General features: G+C 41.6%; 1 protein-coding gene across 2 annotated transcripts in view; it reads left to right on the top strand.

The window, feature by feature from the left end:
* The first annotated feature begins 579 nt into the window (after nucleotides 1–579).
* Nucleotides 580–20,006, top strand: part of RIMKLB (ribosomal modification protein rimK like family member B) — a 38,028-nt gene continuing 18,601 nt past the window's right edge. Inside the window, exons 1-2 of one of the 2 annotated variants that reach the window (XM_047787599.1) lie at nucleotides 580–942; nucleotides 15,670–15,897. In XM_047787599.1, coding sequence (XP_047643555.1) covers nucleotides 15,723–15,897 — 175 coding nt within the window. In that variant the 5' untranslated portion in view covers nucleotides 580–942; nucleotides 15,670–15,722. Of the gene's footprint in view, nucleotides 943–1,348; nucleotides 1,399–15,669; nucleotides 15,898–20,006 lie in introns of those variants that run through there. The other variant, XM_047787600.1, reaches the window with a different exon arrangement.

Genomic DNA, 20,006 nt, shown 5'->3' with positions numbered 1-20,006 from the left:
TCCGGGGGTCTCGCGTCAGGGTTCAGAGTGTGGATGACTGGGGCCCGAGGAGGGGCTGTGAGGGCGGAGAGGGTGTACAACCGAAGGGCTTCATCACGCGGTTGTGAGTTGGGAACAAACCTCGCCCCCTGCCCCCCGTTTCCCTTTCTCAGTGAGGACGGTTTAGGGGCGGGTGGGAGAAGCGCGTCCTCGAAGCGCTCTCGCGCTCCCATTTCGCCCCCCGCCCCCAGCGCTCGTGCTCCAGCGATTCTTCACCCGAGAGGCCGGCGATGGCTGCGAGTGGGAGACCCGGCGCCGGGGGTGGGGGGGGGGCGATGGGGGCGGGCCCCGACGCAGGTGTCATACCCGCTCGGCCGGGTTCGGCCCACTGGCCCGGCCCTCGCTTCTCGGCCGGCCGCCGCCCCCCGCCCCCCGCCTGCCGCGCCTAGTGGGCGGGGCCGAGGCGCGCGCGGGTCCTCTGCACGCGGGCTGGCGGCGCGCGGCGCCTCGGTCTGGGGGAGCTCGGGGCGGCCTCCGGCGGCGGCGGCGGCGGCGGCGGCGCGCGCGCTGTGTGTGTGTGAGCAGGGTCGCGCGCGCGCGCGCGCGCACTTCTGGCGAGTGAGGGAGTGTGAGGGGGTGTGGGAGCGAGGAGCGGCCGAGTGTGTGTGTGTGTGTCTGTGTGTGAGTGTGTGTGGTGAGGTGAATGTGTGTGGGTGGGTGTGAGGAGAGCCAGGCCGACCACGCGGCTGTGAGAAAGGGGGCGAGTGGGCGAGGACGCCCGGACTGGCTGCGGGAGCCGCTGCGGCGGCGGCGGCGGCGGAGAAAGGAGGCGGCTCCCGGCATCCCGACCCCCTCCCCCGCCTCTCCTTCTTGGACTTCCAGCCCCTTGGCCGCCCGCGCTGCCCTCGGAGGCCCCAGCCCGGCGCCGCCGGCAGAGAGTGAGGGAGGAGCCGATCGAGCCAGGTGAGCGGGACCCTCGCGTCCCTCCCTGGGGGTCGCGGCGAGAGGCGGAGGTGCCGCCGCCCTCCGCCCTCCCCGCCGCGGCCGAGTTGGGCCGAACGGGCTCCGGATAAGCGGGGCCGGGCCGGGAGGGTGTGGGGGCGAGCGCGGCCGGGGCCCGGGGCTTGTGGAGGCGGGGGGGGGGTCGCCTCAGAGCCGGGGGGGGGTCGCCTCAGAGCCGGGGGCGGCGGGGCGCGAGGCCGACCCTGGGCTGGGCGTGCGCGCCGGGAGGGGTTGAGGATGCTGGTGCGGGAGGCGGGAGGGAGGCGGCGGCCTCGGCGGGGGAGCCGTCTCGTCCCCGTCGGTGAGGGGGTGTGGTAAGCCTGGGAATGCGCCGCGGGGCCACACGCGTGGCGCTAACCTGTCCTTGGGAGCGTGGTGATCTCTGCCGCCCCTGCTGCCATCAGACAGATGCCTGTGGTGCGTGACCGAGGCCGGAGCGGGTGGTGTTGGTCCTGCAGTTATTCTGTTTTAATTCCACGTTTTCCTCCCTGCGTGTATATTTCAGAGAGAGTGACAGCCATTCCTTGTGACAGCCCTCTGATTAAGAATGGGGTGACAGTAATTGCTTGTCTTGTTTGATTTTTTTTTGAAAGCATTTGACTATGATGCATATATCTTTATCCCTCCCCAATAAATCCAAAATAGGGGGTAATAACTTAAGATTTACTTTACTAATGTATTCTTATCTCTGATAACAGATTTGCAGTCTCCCGTATTTTCTCCCGTTTGTGTTTATGAATGGAGATAGGGCCTTAATTCTCTTCTGTGAATGGGATTATTATATTGACCGTGCTGAGTGTAACTTCGATGTAAATTTTCATTGTGCTATTTTGTCATTAATTACGTAAATTATTCCCACATTTTCGTGAGGTTGAGTTAAATCTATATGGAAACTATGGGCAGCCTAACATGGAAGATTTTCCTTTTGTGGGCTTGATATATTGATTATATTCATGGAGATTGAATTTCTAACAGTAACCATTAAAATGTAAATGTCTCATTTTATTACCTAACATTGGATAGTTTCAAGGTCATTTTAAAAAAATTCTTAAACAATTAGTGGTCCAAATACTTTAAGGTAATCGTTTGGAACAAAATACCTTCTGAAATTCCGGTCGGAGATTCACCATTTTCTAACTTTTGGAATGAAAACCTCTAATATAGTCATGATAGTCATAGTTAAATTTCTTTTCTAATAGTTATTGGATATTTTTTGGTTAGTGTGTCAAAGGGGAGGAGGCTTATTTTGTTTTGAGGTAATCTTTTGTTTATTTCACTCTATCTTGGTCAGCTATTAATTTCCTTCTTTCATGTCATAGATTTAGTTGTTAGTTTGGCAACATGGCTGTTGATGTTTTTCTCTTTCTCTGTCTCCCTTTTTCTCTTATTTTCTCTTACCCCCACCAGGTGCTGGAGTCTCCTTGTCGGGGAGGGGGGCAGTTTGTGATTCTGAAAATAGCCAAGAAGGGGAACAGCAAATTCAGTCACATGCAGTCCTCTACTAAGTCTAGAGCCACTTTCCTCTTTCCCCATTTTCCCCCTGCGGGGGGTAAGGAGTTGTATATCTAACCTTTAGACTTTTGGTTAGCAGCTAAAATTGCAGTTATCTTACTTTCTGGTTGGATAGCTTTTAAAATTTTTCTCATGTTTCCTATTGAATATGATATTATCTGGGAGTGGAGGAGAAAGTGACAACAAGAAATTATCCCTTTTATCCTTTTCCCTTCTCTTTTGGTCCCCTTTTCCTCACCAGAGGGCAATTACCGGTGACATAATTTTTCTATCCTTCCTTTGCCATATTGTAAAGAAACACATTAAAGTGAATATACTTTTTAAAAAATCTCTGGCTGTCGAACATCAGTCAGTCCTCAGGCATTAGTTTGTTGGCACAGGATGAGACATACCTTTTAAAATATCTCCCAGTTCTTTCTCAATTTATATTCACCTTGGACTTGCTGTTGGGGTCACTAGGTGAAGTTTCTCAAAACTTCTCCCCTCCTTATAAGCTAAAGGACTGAACACTGTGAACAGTGAAACAGATTGGGGGAACACAGCAGAGTGAGTTGTTCCACACTTTGGGTTGTAGCTTTTATCATCTTCCTCTGGGGAGCAGGCATAGTAGAGACCTAAACTGAATGAAAATGGGTGGAGGAAGAACTTCTATACCCAGGAACAGCCCATGAAGAGTGAGAGAAACCAAACATAAAGTAAGGAGGGTGAGTTTCACCATATGTTGCTTATTGACACACTTGTTTTGGGGGGTATTTAATTCAATCATGTGGATTTGTAGAGAGACTTTATGGCTGGTTGATTTACAAAGAATATTCTTTGTCAGTGGGATTAAGTCATAAGCATATGAGAAAAGACCCTTTAGAAAGTATAATAGTTATGCTACTTTAATGAGGGGGTAGATTGTGATAAGGACAGTGAAGAAAGTATTATTTTAAAATGATAACTGTATTGGCATATGCAGTTATCTGAAGAGAGGTTGAATGGGGAGATTAAGTACAGATGTTGGGGAAATTGTTTTTCATTACTTGGGAATTTTCCTGCTTGTCCTATTAAGGGTTTGTGTATTATTTTTTAATACCTCCCAAAATATCTGTACATAATGTATTTTAGATTCATGTGCCGTATGAATCTGTGTAAATGTTAGTTTTGCAGAAAGGACTGCTTTTCTGGCTTCGTGGTAACACCATGGTGTTATTTTCAGTGTTTTCTTTTCCAGTGTTTTTTCCCCTTCACTATTGGCCTGGAGGACAAAAGCCACAGAGCTAGCCAGCTCTACTCCCTTAGAGTGTAGGCTGCTATCTTTTCCCCTCCTTAACTGGAATTATGTGCCTGTGCACGCCTCCCCCTCCCCTCCCCACACCATTAACAAAGGTAATTATGTTTAGAAATTATGATGTTCTTTAGCCTGTCTAATGTTGATAATATTAAATATTTTCATACTCTTTTATAGTTCATTGTAACAGACTTCTTTAAAGTAATTCCTAACCTTTAACCCTGTCCTTTCTGAGGTTCTATGCTGTGCATTGACGATAATAGAAATAAAACAGGTAGGAATTCTGTCCTCATAGAGTTTACAGTCTAATATCATTGATATTACTTTTCCTCTGTCAGTCACTTCTCCCAGAACGTGTCTGGAGGAGTCTACTGGACTCTAATAAAATGTGTACCAATTGCTGAATTAGCAAAACAAGTTTGTGTAAATATTGATATGCCAGATTTTTACTACCTTTCTTTCAAAAGTGGCAGCACATCACCAAGGTACAACCCCCCAAAATAATCCTAACCTACTCCTTAAAGTTTTTGTTCTGTTCAGCTTTTTATATTCCCTTTATTATTTCCTGCTCTCCTTTTTTTTTTTTTGAACCCCTTCTGATACTAGCTCTTAGCTTCATGTTCTTAGAATGGATTTGCTATATAAGATCAGACCAATTCTGTCTTAACTGCTCTGCTATCCCATATTTGGCAGCATTTCAGAAATGCTTCAGAGAACTACATTTTAAATTCATGCAGGTTTGCACAAATATAGCAACCTTGGAATTCTTCCCTGATGCTTTGGAGTTAGTTGTTAGCTTCTTCCTTTTACATGTGATGTAGTTAGCCATGTCTATAAAGCCTTCTTGAATGTATTGACAGCTTTCCAGCTCTTTTTCAACATAATGTGCAGAAAGAAAATTTGGAAGGAAGTCCCAACATTTAACATGTTAAATGTAATGAACTTTGAGCTATACTGTGTATTGCATCTCAGGAACATTTTTGAAATTTTGTGCCATGTCCCAGAGATATGCTGATGTAACATTTCTCTGTTTAAGTGAAATCATGAGAAATGTTACTTGGATTCCAGAGAAAACTTAGGTTTTTTTGTACCACAGACTATTTTAGGAATTTTAGTAACTAAGCTACAGGTTATTTAAGTAGAGGAAATTTTTTCCTGACCACTTAGTTGGGTATGTGTAAACATTTTTGTGTTTTTGTTTTTTTTGCCTGGGACATGTGAAAGTTCCCAGCCAGTGATGGAACCTGCACCACAGCAGGGACCCTAGCCACTGCAGTGACAATGCCAGATCCTTAACCCACTGTACTTACAAACATGTTAGAATTTGCTCATGACATTTTTTTTTCTTTTCCAGTTTTGTTTTTTAATTGTAAAATACATACAACATAAAATTTACCATCACAACCAGTTTTCAGTACATATGTTAGTGGTAGTACGTTCATATTGTACAACCATCACCATATCTATCTCCAGAACTAAAAACCAAAAACTTATACCCATAAAACAATAACTCCCCAGTCTCCCAACACCATAGCCCTTAACCACCACTGTACTTTTCTCTATGAATTTGACTACCTCAGAGTAGTCAGATATCCTGGAGTGTAATATCCTCAAGCTTCATTCGTGTTGTAAGCATGTATCAGAAGGACCTTATAGGGCATTGTATGTATATACTGCATTTTGCTTGTTTATTCATCTCTGAAGCTACAGGTGGGTTGTGTCCACCTTTTGGCTATTGTGAATAAAGCTGCTGTGAACAGTCTACGAGTAGCTCTTTGAAACTCAGCTTTCAGTTTTGGGTATATAGGTAAAAGTGGACATGCTGGATCATGTGGTGATTCTATTTTTAATTTTTTGAGGAACCTCCATACTGTTCCACAGCAGCTGTACCACTGAACATTCCCACTAACAGTTTGCAAGGCTCTGTCCTCTTCAACACTTATTTCCTGTTGTTGTTGTTTTCCTTTTTGATAGTAACCATCCTGTATGGGGGTAGGTTTATGGCTTTTTGTTTGTTTGCATTTTGCTAGTGCTTAGTGATGTTGAACCTTTTTTCTTACTCATAACCCTTTTTTTTTTTTGGCTTCCCCATGGCACATGGAGTTCCTGGGCCAGGGATCAGAGCTGGGCCACAATTGCAGCAACACTGGATCCTTTAACCCTGCTGTACTGGGCTGGGGATCAGATCCGCATCCTGGTGCTGTGGAGATATTACCAGTCCCTTTGCACCAGAGCAGGAACTCTCTGACATTTTAACATCAGGTCACTTTTAGCTCTATGAGGGCTGGGACTGTGTTTACTTACCATGGTATCTTTATGAAGAGTATGTAGTAGGCACTCAGGTAGTAGTTAAATGTAATTCTTAATTGAATGCTGAGTTTTGTGTATTTAGTATTTCTCTTAGATTCAGATCATTTTTTGCCTTGGAACAGTTTGCTTTTTCAGTAGGCAGGTTATAGAGAAATTTCTCCTGGGATGTTTTGAAAATATATATAAAAGTAAAATGATCAAATGTAAAATGATGATTTTTGTAGTGTACAAAGGTAAGTCCCACTCAGATACAGGGCAGTACCACTACTTGCTGACATGCAAACCTTGATGGAGCATGATATGATCGAGTATGTTTGTCAAGCTGTTTCAGTGGCCTCTAATAAAGAGTCCCCAAATATCATTGACATGGGATAGAAGTTTATTTCATGCAAGAAATAGTAGAAGCAATCCAAGGCCACACTACTACACAATTGTCAGGGATTGAAGTTCTAACACTGTAGCTATGCTTTTCCTATGGTTGACTCCTGCCTCAGTCCAGATGGTTGTTAGAGGTGTACCATGACATCTACATTTCATAGCAGGATGGAGGAAGGGCCAAGGAAGAGTATATTTCTTTAGTATGCTACCTAAAGGTTGGAGTGCAGTACTTTCATTCAGCTCTAGGGAATACAGTATCTTAGTCATATGACATTGTGCTCAGCTAAATGTCAGATATTATTACTAAGGAGTATGTAGAAAATGGATATTGTGAGGCAAGTGGCAGTCTCTGCCATAGAGTGTGTGGAATTTGAAGTGATTCTGGGTTCTGTCACTTTCTAATTTAGACATGTAACCAGTCTGCTAGTATAGCCAAATGAACACAATAATGTCATAGGGATGATGATGAGGATTAAATGAGAAGATACAAATAAACTGTATTTCATATATATTTATAAAATCACTCAGTGAATTTATGGGAGTTGCCTTAGTGGCTCAGTAGTTATGAACTCAGCTAGTATCCATGAGGATGCGGGTTAGATCCCTAGCCTTGCTCAGGGGGCTGAGGATCTGGCATGGCCATGACCTGTGGTGTAGGCAGCAGAGGAGGCTCGGATCTGACCTTGCAGTGGCTCTGATGTAGGCCGCCAGATAACAGCTCAGATTAGACCCCTAGGCTGGGAACTTCCATATACTGTGGGTGCGGCCCTAAGAACAGAAAAATAAATTAAAAAGTGAATTTATTTTCTTGTCTAAATTCCTTTCAATATCTTTTAGGGATAGTAGAAAAAAGTACAGAAATCAGAAAACTTGAATCTTGAACCTATTACTGTGATATCTTGGGCAGGTCATTCCTTTAAAATGGGATAAGATGTATCTTTGTTCCTCACATAATTACCTGCAGACTAAATGAGAAAATATATGTGGCAAGTGTTGTGTCAGCTATAAATGGAGAATGTTTTTAACCCCACCTTTATGCATTGTTTTTGCCTTTGTCCTATGTATGTTTCTTTGTATGAAGGAGGGGAGTGCATAGGCACTTGTTTATATATTAAAAAGTGTTGCCTTTCCTTACTTTTATTGTCTTTTCTGTGTCTTTGTAAACACTTAGTGTTTTACTGTTTTTCTTCAGTCTTTTGATTAAGGGACCATATTGATTTTGGATTAGAAAATGGTTATCTCCTTGGAGTTCCCGTCCTGGCTCAGTGGTTAACGAATCTGACTAGGAACCATGAGGCTGCAGGTTCGATCCCTGGCCTCACTCAGTGGGTTAAGCATCGGCGTTGCTGTGAGCTGTGGTGTAGGTCGCAGGTGCGGCTCGGATCCCACACTGCTGTAGCTCTGGTGTAGGCCGGCGGCTATAGCTCTGATTAGACCCCTAGCCTGGGAACCTCTATATGCTGTGGGTGCGGCCCTAGAAAAGACCAAAAAAAAAAAAAGAAAGAAAGAAAAAAAAAGATTATCTCATTTTTCACCCAATTTCATGTATATTGCTTCTTAATAAAAGGTTATCATAGATGAAAAACGTATAAGGAGAGAGAGTATGAGTGAAAGTGTAGTGGGAACTTTTGAAAGTTAGATATTTGCTGCTTTCGAGGCATACTCTTTCAAGAATAATCTGTCACTGTAAAGTCAACTTGGATTAATATGTAGCCTTCGGAGTTCCCTTTGTGGCTCAGTGGAAATGAATCCGACTAGAATCTGTGAGGACACAGGTTCAATCCCTGGCTCAGTGGGTTGGGGATCCGGCATTGCCGTGAACTGAGGTGTAGGTCTTAGAGGCCGATCAGATCTGGTGTTGCTGTGACTGGTGTAGGCTGGCAGCTGTAGCTCTGATTTGACCCCTAACCTGGGAACCTCCATATGCTGCAGGTATTGCCCTAAAAAGAAACAAACAAACAAACCCCACTAATCTTCTGCTCCTATTTTCATAGCATTGTAGTCTACCTTAAAGTTAATGTGGCAAAGAAAATAGTGATACTGTTTTTAGTGGCATCTTAGCCAAAGGATGAGATTGTAGAGGAAATCTCAAAGGGACATTCTTTTGTGATCACTTATCGATGAATGTTATTAGTTGGTAATGGGTTAACTGGACTATTCGTTGGTTGTTTCTGAGACTCTTCTGAGATTTTCATTTTATCACTCATTTTCTGTATCTTTAATCCCCCCCCCCCATAGAGGTGTTTCTTCTCTTTCTCTGATCATTAATGCTTTTGTCCTTCTACCTCTTAAGCCAATATAGGCACATAATGTGATTTAAAAGGAGACTGTTGGGGACTTAGAATCAGAAAATCTCTTGAAATCCAGGCCGAAATTAGTATTGTTTGGTTAAAAAAAATTTTTTTGTCTTTTTTTTAGGGCCTCATTCGCGGTATATGTATGTTCCCAGGGGCTAGGGGTTACATCAGAGCTACAGGTGCTGCCCTACATCACAGCCACAGCAATGCAGGATATGAGCCGTGCCTGCGACCTGTACCACAGCTCATGGCAATGCCAGATCCTTAACCCACTGAGTGAGGCCAGGAATCAAACCTGCATCCTTACGGATACTAGTCGGTTGCATTACCACTGAGCCACACCAGGAACTCTTAACTCCATTTCTTTTTTTTTTTGTCTTTTTTGTTGTTGTTGTTATCGTTGTTGTTGTTGCTGCTATTTCTTGGGCCGCTCCCGCGGCATATGGAGGTTCCCAGGCTAGGGGTTGAATGGGAGCTGTAGCCACCGGCCTACGCCAGAGCCACAGCAACGCGGGATCCGAGCCGCGTCTGCAACCTACACCACAGCTCATGGCAACCCCGGATCGTTAACCCACTGAGCAAGGGCAGGGACCGAACCCGCAACCTCATGGTTCCTAGTCAGATTCGTTAACCACTGCGCCACGACGGGAACTCCGCCCATTTCTTAATCTTAATGTAATACCTGAGGCTTAATTGAAATAGCATATATAAAAGTGTTCAGTAAATTAGTTTTTTTTAATGATTTTTATTTTTTCCATTATAGCTGGTTTACAGTGTTCTGTCAATTTTCTACTATACAGCAAAGTGACACGATCACACATACATATATACATTCTTTATCTCACATTATCCTCCATCATGTTCCATCATAAGTGACTGGATACAGTTCCCAGTGCTATACAGCAGGATCTCATTGTTTATCCATTGTAAAGGCAATAGTTTGCATCTGTTAACCCCAGATTCCCAGTCCATCCCACTCCCTCCTCCTGGCAACCACAAGTCTGTTCTTCAAGTCCATGAGTTTCTTTTCTGTGGAAAGGTTCATTTGTGTCCTATATTAGGTTCCAGATATAAGTGATAGCATATGGTATTTGTCTTTCTCTTTCTGACTTACTTCACTTAGTATGAGAGTCTCTAGTTGCATCCATGGTGCTGCACGTGGCATTATTGTGTTCTTTTTTATGGCTGGGTCATATATATACCACATCTTCTTAATCCATTCATCTGTAGATGGACATATAGGTTGTTTCCATGTCTTGGCTATTGTGAATAGTGCTGCAGTGAACATATGGGTGTATGTATCTTTTTCAAGGAAATTTTTGTCTAGATATATGCACAAGAGTGGGATAGCTGGGTCATATGGTAGTTCTATGTTTAGTTTTCTGAGGTACCTCCATACTGTTTTCCATAGTGGTTGTACTAATGTTCAGTAAATTAGGCCAGTATTCAGAGTTTGTCATTCAAAGTCATGCCGTTCAAAGGCTTCAGATATTATGCTTCTGTTGTATATCACATACACTTTGAAACATTTGACCCTTGCATAACATGGGTTGGAATTGTGCAAATCCACTGATCCACTGAATTTTTTTTTCCCTTTTCTTTTTTAAGACTGTGCTTGAGACATATGGAAGTTCCCAGGGTAGGGGTTGAATCAGAGATGCAGCTGCTGGCCTATGCCACAGCCATAGCCATGCCAGCCCTGAGCTGTGTCTGTGACCTGCACCACAGCTCATGGCAATGCCAGATCCTTAACCCACTGAGTGTGGCCAGGGATCGAAGCCACAACCTCATGGTTCCTAGTCAGATTCGTTTCTGCTGTGCCATGATGAGAACTCCCACAGAATTTTTTTCATTAATTACATTCTGTAGTACACCTCAGACTGTAGTTGACTGAATCCACAAATGCAGAACCGAGGATGTGGAGGGCTGACTCTTAAGTTATATGGGAATTTTAGACTGCCCAGAGGATTGGTCCCCCTTAACCTCTGCTTGTTCAGGGATCATCTATGTCTACGTGTGTGTATGTGTTTGTATATATGTTGCAGGAAGGGGGGGTCCCTTCCAGGGCTGGAGAATGGGCTCTTGTCAAACAAGAATTAGGGTGAATTGTCTGAGGAGACGCATGTGCTGACAAAGCAAGGGATTTTATTGGGAAGGGGTGCCTAGTCAGAGACCAACAGGGTAAGGGAACCCAGGAGAACTGCTCTCTCTGCCCTGTAGCTTGCAGTCTCTGGTTTTATGAGAATAAGGTTAGTTTCTGGATTGTCTCTGTCCAGTCGTCTTGCTCAATCTGTATTTGGTCTGGCCAAGGGTCCTTTCAGCCAAGATGGAGTCCAGTGCCAAGGATCCTGGGAGACTGGTTGTCTCCCTCCTATTGGCCTCTCCCAAATCCTCCTGGTTAGTCTTTAGGACAGCACCCTGTTCCTGATGTAAGACAACTCATGCAAGCAGCTATTATCATGCCTGGCCAAGATGGACACTTTTTACTCAGTGATCCCCTAACAAATGTGTTGGGGAGAGGGGAAGGGAAGGAGGGAGGGAGGGAAAGGGAGAAATTAACTTTAAGGAAGTGGTTAATGTGGGGCTGACAATTCTGAAATCTGTAGGGTAGTCCAGTAGGCTGCAAACTCAGGGAGTATCTCTATGCTATGAGTCTTCTACCTCAAGTCCTTCTTCTCATTTTATCTCCTTTATTCACAGTTAATCTGTCATGGTAACATGTAGACTAGTGTCTGACCAAACAGTTGGGTACCATTGCCTAGCCAAGCTAATACATAAAATGTTACCATCTCAATGGAAGGTCCAGGTGTTGAAACTATGTGAATAAAAATATTCATTTTTTTACTTGCTCAACTGAGGCAACAGTGAGTTCCATTTAGTTATGGATGCCCATTGAAATAGGATCTGAAATTCAGTTGAAAACTCCTGGTTGGAAAAATATATTTAGTAAGTCAATGATAGTAGTTGAATCTGGGCTTACAGAGAAAAAAGACTCAGGTTTAAGAATAAGCCCGGGGCATTATGTACAGCAGGAGAGCTGCTGGGAGAAAAGAGTTAACAGAAAATAATACTGAAGGAGTGCCTATTTATACATTTTTATGTTTCTCTACAAACTCAATCCAGCTCCTATATTTTACAACCAAGACAGAGTGATATCGCTGAAAGGACATATGTAGTAATTGCCAAATGGAGTAAATTCTATTTTTATAATATATATATATATAAATGTGTATTTTATATGTATCTTTTTCTTCCTAATATTCTTTTGATTCTGAGTTCATATGGTATATCTTATCTGAAATAAAGAGTCTTTCTAGTAGTAAGAGAGGCTCTTGATATCAGATGGCAGATTGTGATTTTGATTTTTCCCTACTGGAATCATTATTGGAAAGGGACTCACAAGAAAAATGGATGTGAAGTTTACATGGGAAAACTATCTCTAATATAGAATTAAATTTTATCAATTTTTCTATTTCAGATAGGCTAGTTTAGTAGTTTATGAGTAGTATCTGATATTTATACATCATATTCCTTGATACTTCGAGGGAAATAAAGATGAGATTTAGTAGATCTGATTTTATATTTTAGGGGGAAATGTGTAGAGAATATTTGCAAGTGCTGTATTTATATTGTTACATTATTGGGTAGCAAAGCCCACTTTACTAATTGTCTGCAGGAATGGGGAGGAATTTTACAGGGGACTCTTGCCTGTCTTTAAAATAGTGAATGTGGAGTTCCTGTCGTGGCTCAGGGGAAACGAATCTGATGAGTATCCATGAGGATGTAGGTTCGATTCCTGGCCTCGCTCAGTGGGTTAAAGATCCGGCATTGCTGTGAGCTGTGGTGTAGGTCGAAGACGAGCTCAGATCTGTGGCTGTTGGCTGGTGGCTGACGCAGCTCGGATCTGTGGCTGGTGGCTGTATCTCTGATTCAGCCCCTAGTCTGGGGATCTCCATATGCTTTGGGTGTGGCCCTAGGCAAAAAAACAAAAAGTGGATATGATTTGAACTTCAGGACTGTCATTTTATTGGCATACTTTGGGCTCCTAGGTTGTGTAGATTTACTGTTACACTTCTGACTTCTTATCACCTTTTTTTGTCTGTTCCTTGATGTTAACAGATTGGAATAAAACAAAAGTAGATGTTTTGATTTCTTTTTTTTTTTGTCTTTTTGCTATTTCTTGGGCCGCTCCCACGGCATATGGAGGTTCCCAGGCTCAGGGTTGAATTGGAGCTGTAGCCACCGGCCTACACCAGAGCCATAGCAACGCGGGATCCGAGCCGCGTCTGCGACCTACACCACAGCTCATGGCAACGCCGGATCCTTAACCCACTGAACAAGGGCAGGGACTGAACCTGCAACCTCATGGTTCCTAGTCGGATTCTTTAACCACTGCGCCACGACGGGAACTCCAAAAGTAGATGTTTTAAAATAAAAGTTAGGGGAGGAGACACCAGCCTATTGGTCTTTGCCTGGCTTATAGGAATGTATTGGTGGCCTCTCACAGGCCAGGAGGGCCATGGGGTGGAGGTGGTAGGGGACTTGAAACCTCTCTTTGTGGTATTGTTAGATGTGAATCCTAAAGGAACAGCCTGGAAAAGGCAAATGGCCATTTCATACAGCAGCATCCTTAGAGACGAGGGTAGGTCAGCCATTCATCCTTCTGAGGAAACCGTGTACCATTGGGCAGAAAGAGGTTGTGCCCTTTCACTCCCTAACAATAAACTGGTCTCTAGAGATCACTAAAATTATAGTGTGGATTGAAAAATCTAGGCAGGTGTCACTTGAAGATACCGACACCAATGGAACAGTAAACTGAGGATTGTTAGGCACACTTTCCTTTTATAAACTGGTGATGTCATTTGCTTAGTGCATAGGAAAAATGAGTTGCAACACAACCTCTACAAATCTTTATAGGAAAAGCAAGGCATAAAACAAATCTTTTGAAGATGATAAAGAAAATGTTTTCTACATGATCGAACATGAAAATCATGACAAGGTGAGAGCCCCCATGTTGCCTGCCACTTAGGGGGGCTTTGAGCAACCACAACCATTGACACCTTCAACATAGTCTTTACCTCTTTCATAGAGTGTTCTGCAGGGTGAGAGCCTTCCTCTATCTATTTTCAGATTTGTAGGTGCAGACATGCCCCACGAGAGATCAGAGGTGGGGCTGAGAACTGGGCAAGATGGATACGCTCATGCATTATCTCTCAGGAGTTGCTGTACAGCAGTGAGATTGCTGCTCTGGAGTATTTTTATTTTCTGTTATAGAATCGCTGAGAACACCATGTTGTGTTACTCTTGCTGCATGGGCATTTTCCTGAAAGCTCACATTCCATAAGCACTTCCCAGTTCCCATACTGATTACTTTTTCTCCCCATCCTGATTTCTGTTGGAGCCACAACTGCCCTAGTAATGCAGTGCAATTTCATGCAGTGAAATCGATCATATGAACAGATGATGGTCAAGAACGAAGTGTCAGTGGAGGCACAGAGATGGTGGCTTTGGAATATTGCAAGTCAATGACAGGGTGTGTCAAAACCAGCCCAATTGTTAACATTTTAAAGGGCATTTTTGTAGCTTCCTTCTCAAGGGAAACGGGATCTCTACATTATTAGGTACTCTGGTGTGACTTGTGAGCTTTTCCTTCTGAGTGAGACTCTTTCCACTGGCCTAGAAGGCCCTATAAGGTCACATTCCATGTTCCTAGGGTGTAAATTGAGTTATTACTTTGTCTAGCCTAGGGTATGTTCTTGAGGACAACTGTGGAACAAGGGCGCAGAGAGCCAGGAGGCTCTGGGCATCAGCAATCCTCTTTGCTAGTTACTTGGGTCTCTCCCTAATGCATTGCCACAGCTGAGAGCTCCTTTCTCCTTTGCTTTTTTACAGCTCCAAGCCCCTTTCTAGTGCGTATTCCACATTCCTTTACTCCCTTGCCTGCTTTCTAGTGACTGATACCTTTGAGACCTTAGTTCTTGGATAGTCAGGACAAGCTAAGGTTTTGAGGGAGGGGTGGTGTGGTGTGTGTTTGTATGTGTATGTTATGTGGTAGTGCCCCATAACCTGGTTATACTCTGTGCGTCTGTGGAGCAGGCATTTCTGGCTGAGACTTGGAAAGCATGTGAATGGTATAAGAGGGACCAGTTTCAGCTGCTAAAGTGCTGGAAGCCATCCATCTCTATGGCCATTGCTTCCTCTAGTCCTCACCCTTGTTTCCCATTGTCATTTGGAATAATACTGTTTTTGTTGAAATCACCAATTAAGCTTGTTATTAAAACTTATCATGAAAATGATTTTCAGCAGTTGCTTGCTCATGATATAAACTCTTGAGAAGCAGCACCCTTTTTTGGCATTCTAGTAAACAAGCTGTGTTTGTTTTAAAAATTAAAAATAGAATAAAAACACTGAGTAAGAGCATGCTGTCTCCTGACTGAAATAAACAATTTTTTGTGAATGAACTTTGGCATTTAGTTTGGTTATTTAAAGTTTTTTTCCCCACATTCTCTGTGTACTTACTTAGTTGCTAGGTCAGTGACTTCAGTGTTGATGCTCATCAAGTAGTAAAGGTGCTACCATCTCACTTTTATTTTTTTATTTTCTCTTTTCTTTATTTTTTAATTTACCATCTCATTTTTAAACAAGCCTATAAATATGTTTATGATACATGTATGTACATATATATGTTTGTAATATACACATATACATATATATGAAATAAGGGAAGAAATTGAACAGTAACTACATATATGTGAATATGCACAATTTGTTGGAGATTGTAGTAGTGGAAAAGATGGGGATATTGGATTTCCCTATTTTTTATAGTTAGCATATAATCACAGTATTTATTTGCATGAAAGCAAAAAATTGACTAGATTTCTTGATTGATTTTGTATGTGTATCTTCTTTTCCATCTAGAGTTTACATTCAGGAGGAAATAATCCCGGAAAAGGAAAAACAGGCAGATCAAGATGTGTAGCTCTGTGGCTGCCAAGTTATGGTTTTTGACAGATCGTCGAATCAGGGAAGACTATCCCCAGAAAGAGATCTTACGAGCATTAAAGGCCAAATGTTGTGAAGAGGAACTGGACTTTAGGGCTGTGGTGATGGACGAGGTGGTGCTAACAATTGAGCAAGGAAACCTAGGTAAGTCTATAGTTGAATGAACCTACATGTTCTAGGAATAACTAGGGCAAATAATTTGTTAATAGCCTTAAGTATCTAATCTAAAAATCTAGTATATTTTATGGAAGAAATGGAAACGCCAGTATTTATTAAATAAACATCTATTGTATTATTTAGGAAGTAGTTGAGAATTAAAGTAAAAATTAAAGATAACCTAGTTTTCTTCCATTATTGTTGTCTTCTTGTTTTAAATGCCTTGTGCTTCTACAGAAATTTGTACCCTTTCAGGGTCCTTCTAGAAAATTAATCAAAAGCCATGTGTGATTCTTATTTTCTTTTTTCTTTATAAAATGCTTTATGCATATGGTGCATGATACTTTTTTTTTTTGAGTAATGGTGTCCTATGTCCTAATTTATTTTTATTGTTATTATTTTTTTTGCTTTTTAGGCTGTACTCACGGCATTTGGAGGTTCCCAGGCTAGGGGTCAAATTGGAGCTACAGTTGCTGGCCTACAACACAGCCACAGCAACACAGGATCTGAGCTGTGTCTGTGACCTACACCACAGCTCATGGCGATAGCAGAAAATATTTTGGAAATGTATAGAAATTTTTTAGGACTGACTTTCAGAAATCTTTGCATCTGTGCTTTGGAAGAGTTATGATTTGTTACAGCTAAAAGGTTATTTCTGTTCAGGAGTTATATGGTAACATGTTAAGTAGCATTTTAAATTAAGTTTTAGAAAATGCTTAGTTGTTTAGTGATAGTATTGGGTAAGGATATAAGACAAATACTTAATACATTCTAGATCACTTACTTGCTTTGTGGCCAGAATCATAATGAGGCCATATATTTAATTTCCTCACCAAGGAAATGGAAAAAGGTGGTACTGTGAGAATTAACAATAATGCAAAGTACAAATCTCCTCTTGTAGGGTAATTTCATTCATGGGCTATTTAATATCCAGCATCTATTGACTCATTAATAACATGATATCATGGATTTAAATAAGTAGAATCTTTTAGTAAACAATCACTCTGCTCTCTTAAACATTTTGGTTCCATTCTCAGTATCTTTTCAGCAGTTATTTTTCATTTTTCATTTTTTTATAGTTTATTGAAGTATATAGTTGATTTACAGTGTTGTAATTTCTACTGTATCAGCAATTATTTTTGCTTTAGAAATAACTGCTTTAGAAATGTTTCTAAGTTGTTTCACTCGAATTAATATTTTTTTCCTGCTCAAGCTAACTAGAAATAATTTAGAAATCAAATAACCTTAACCAGTAGAGAAATTAATTCCAGAGAGCATATTGCCAACAGTAGACTTTCAGAGACTTGGTTATCTGGCATAAGATGGGGCAGAAATCAATTAAGACTACCCATTATTCTAGAATGGGAATCTAATAATAATAATAATGATAATTCACATAGCGGTGAAACTGGTAATTAAGTAATTACTTTTATTCATTTGGGTCCTTAGTCTTATTGTGAAGATAGTAAAGCTTGGGAATCTGCTAGGTGCTGTCACAGAAAACTTTTTTAAAGAATGTAAGGCATTTGGAAATAGACGAGAATGGCCTTGTGAAAGCATTGGGATGAGGATGAGCTCGAATTCTTCCTTCAAAGCAAATAATGGAATTCAGGGGTTTTCCACTAATTAGGACTAACCTAACCATTAGAGTATAGTTTTACTGAAAGGAGTCATACTGCCAGGAGTTTGGTGGGAATTCATGTGACTGTAATGAAAAGAGCTTCAGCTTGAGAACTAGTTACATCTATTTGTCCTGGGTAATCTAATTTTTAAAACTAAACTGCAGTTGGTTAGACTGCTTGTCTTGTTTCATTTACCTACTGCTAAATTAAGCCTGTTGATAAATTCTCTTTTGGGCAAGTAGGAATAAAAATCAAAAGGCCTGCTCTATGTTTTCAGGGTGGCTTGAGATGTATATAAAATGCCCTGGTATGGTGTCTGACACATAGTAAATAATCAGTTAATTAAGAAACATGATATTCTTTTACTTCTTGTGCACAGTACTTTTGACAGTTGTGAAAATGGGTGATTTCATTTTAAAAATTTCTAGGGGCCACCTTTTTACTTTCTGGTATTTTCAATTTGAGTTGGTTAGTTTTTCTGTAGCATTTATAAGGAAAATCTTGCTTTAGACACATAGCTTCAGACTATAAACACCTGCTCTGCTTCTTAAAAACTGAGACAGTTTCAAATTTCAGTAAGTATCAGTTGAGTCTGTGTGCCTGCTAGTGCTGGGGGATATAGCTGTGAACAAGATAGTCCTGTTTCTGCTCTCGGGGAACTTTCTGCTTACTCTAGCTCTCAGTTTTCCTTTTGCAAAAGGGGAAAATGGATGGCAGAGAGTGCTTATGTGCCAGGCACTTTTTCACTAATGTTCACCATGCTAATCTTCACCACAACTTTATTAAGGAATTATTTCTACTATTCTCATTTTACAGATGAGGAACCTGAGGCACAGTAACTAGCCTGAAGTTACACAGTAGAGAGGGTGGTAGCAAGATTTGAATCTGTTTTTGTCTTCCTATCCCCTCATCATTGTCACCTTGCTATTTGAGGTCTAAATAAAACATTTCATGGAAAAACCATAATTTACTTTCCCTATAGTTTCCAGAATTCAGTATTTAGAGAGTTTTCCTCTTTATTATTCCATTGATCTGAATTAATATCAATATTTATTTAAAATTATGTAAATATAGTTATAAAAATAATAAGCTTATGTTTTATATATAGGTGTATAAATATGTAAATTTATTCTTATATTTACTTACAGCTGTATTGAGAAAATATCAGCTTCTCTTGGTTGCCAAAAGTTGGATAGAATAAATATTAACCTGGAGTTACTCTTTTTCAAAAGTGGACAGAGGGACTTGACATTTAAAGGCTATCACAAAGATATTTTGCTTCATCCCCCTCAGTCTACACTAGTCTGTTGCTGGAATACTGCAGTACATTTTTATGACTGACTTCATTAATAGTGGCTTAAATTACACACACATTTACCCATTTTTTTTCTGTACAGGGTTTTTTTTTTTTTTTTTTTTAAACCATTTTCATGTAGAGTACCATCTTGGGGGGAATAAAATGTAATAATTAGTTTAGATACAGTGTTTCATATTTGGAGAATAGCAAGAAAAACACTTAAAAAAAACAAGTTTTCATGCTAAATTAGCAAAATAGAATTACATCTTTTTGCTTCTGATATGGAGACCTTAGGCATCAAAGTTTGAGGGTAGAGAGCAGACTCTCAAACTAATAGTAGTAATATCCTTGAGAACTTGGGTTTGTTCCCTGGCCTCGATCAGTGGGTTAAGAATCTGGTGTTGCTGTGAGCTATAGTGTAGGTTTGGATGTGACATTGCTGTGACTGTGACCTGTACGTAGCCTGGGAAATTCCATATGCAACAAAAAAAGAAAAGACTGAAGTTCTCAAAATGTATTGCTAGTAACAGATAGTACATGTGTCATCAGCCTATCCAAACCCAACATTGTAAACTATGAGCCACTAACAATTACTAAGCATTTACTTTGTGTCAATTAAATACTTGACATGCATTTTTCAGAGTCCCCGTCGTGGCTCAGTGGTTAAAGAATCCGACTAGGAACCATGAGGTTGTGAGTTTGATCCCTGGCCTCGCTCAGTGGGTTAAGGATCTAGCATTGCCGTGAGATGTGGTGTAGGTCGCAGGCGCGGCTCGGATCCCACAGCCCTGATTTGACCCCTAGCCTGGGAATCTCCATATGCCGGTGGTGCGGCCCTAGAAAAGACCAACCCCCCCCCCAAAAAAAAACAAGACATGCGTTTTTCCTCATTATCCTCCTTAAACCTTTCAAGTAGGGCTAGCTTTTTGCCCTACTTGAGTATGGCAAAAAGAGTATGTGCTCCTCTTTTTTTGGGGTTTGTTACGTTTTGCTTTTGCTTTTTAGGGCCGCACCCATGGCATGTGGAAATTCCCTGACTAGGGGTCTAGTCATAACTACATCTGCAGGCCCATGCATCAGCCACAGCAACACCAGATCTGAGCCACACCTGTGACCTACACCATAGCTCATGGCAATGCCAGATCCTTAACCCACTGAACAAGGCCAGGGATCAAACC

The sequence above is a fragment of the Phacochoerus africanus genome, chromosome 7, assembly GCF_016906955.1.
Source record: "Phacochoerus africanus isolate WHEZ1 chromosome 7, ROS_Pafr_v1, whole genome shotgun sequence".
Lineage (NCBI taxonomy): Eukaryota > Metazoa > Chordata > Mammalia > Artiodactyla > Suidae > Phacochoerus > Phacochoerus africanus.
This window is presented reverse-complemented; position numbering and strand designations above follow the sequence as displayed.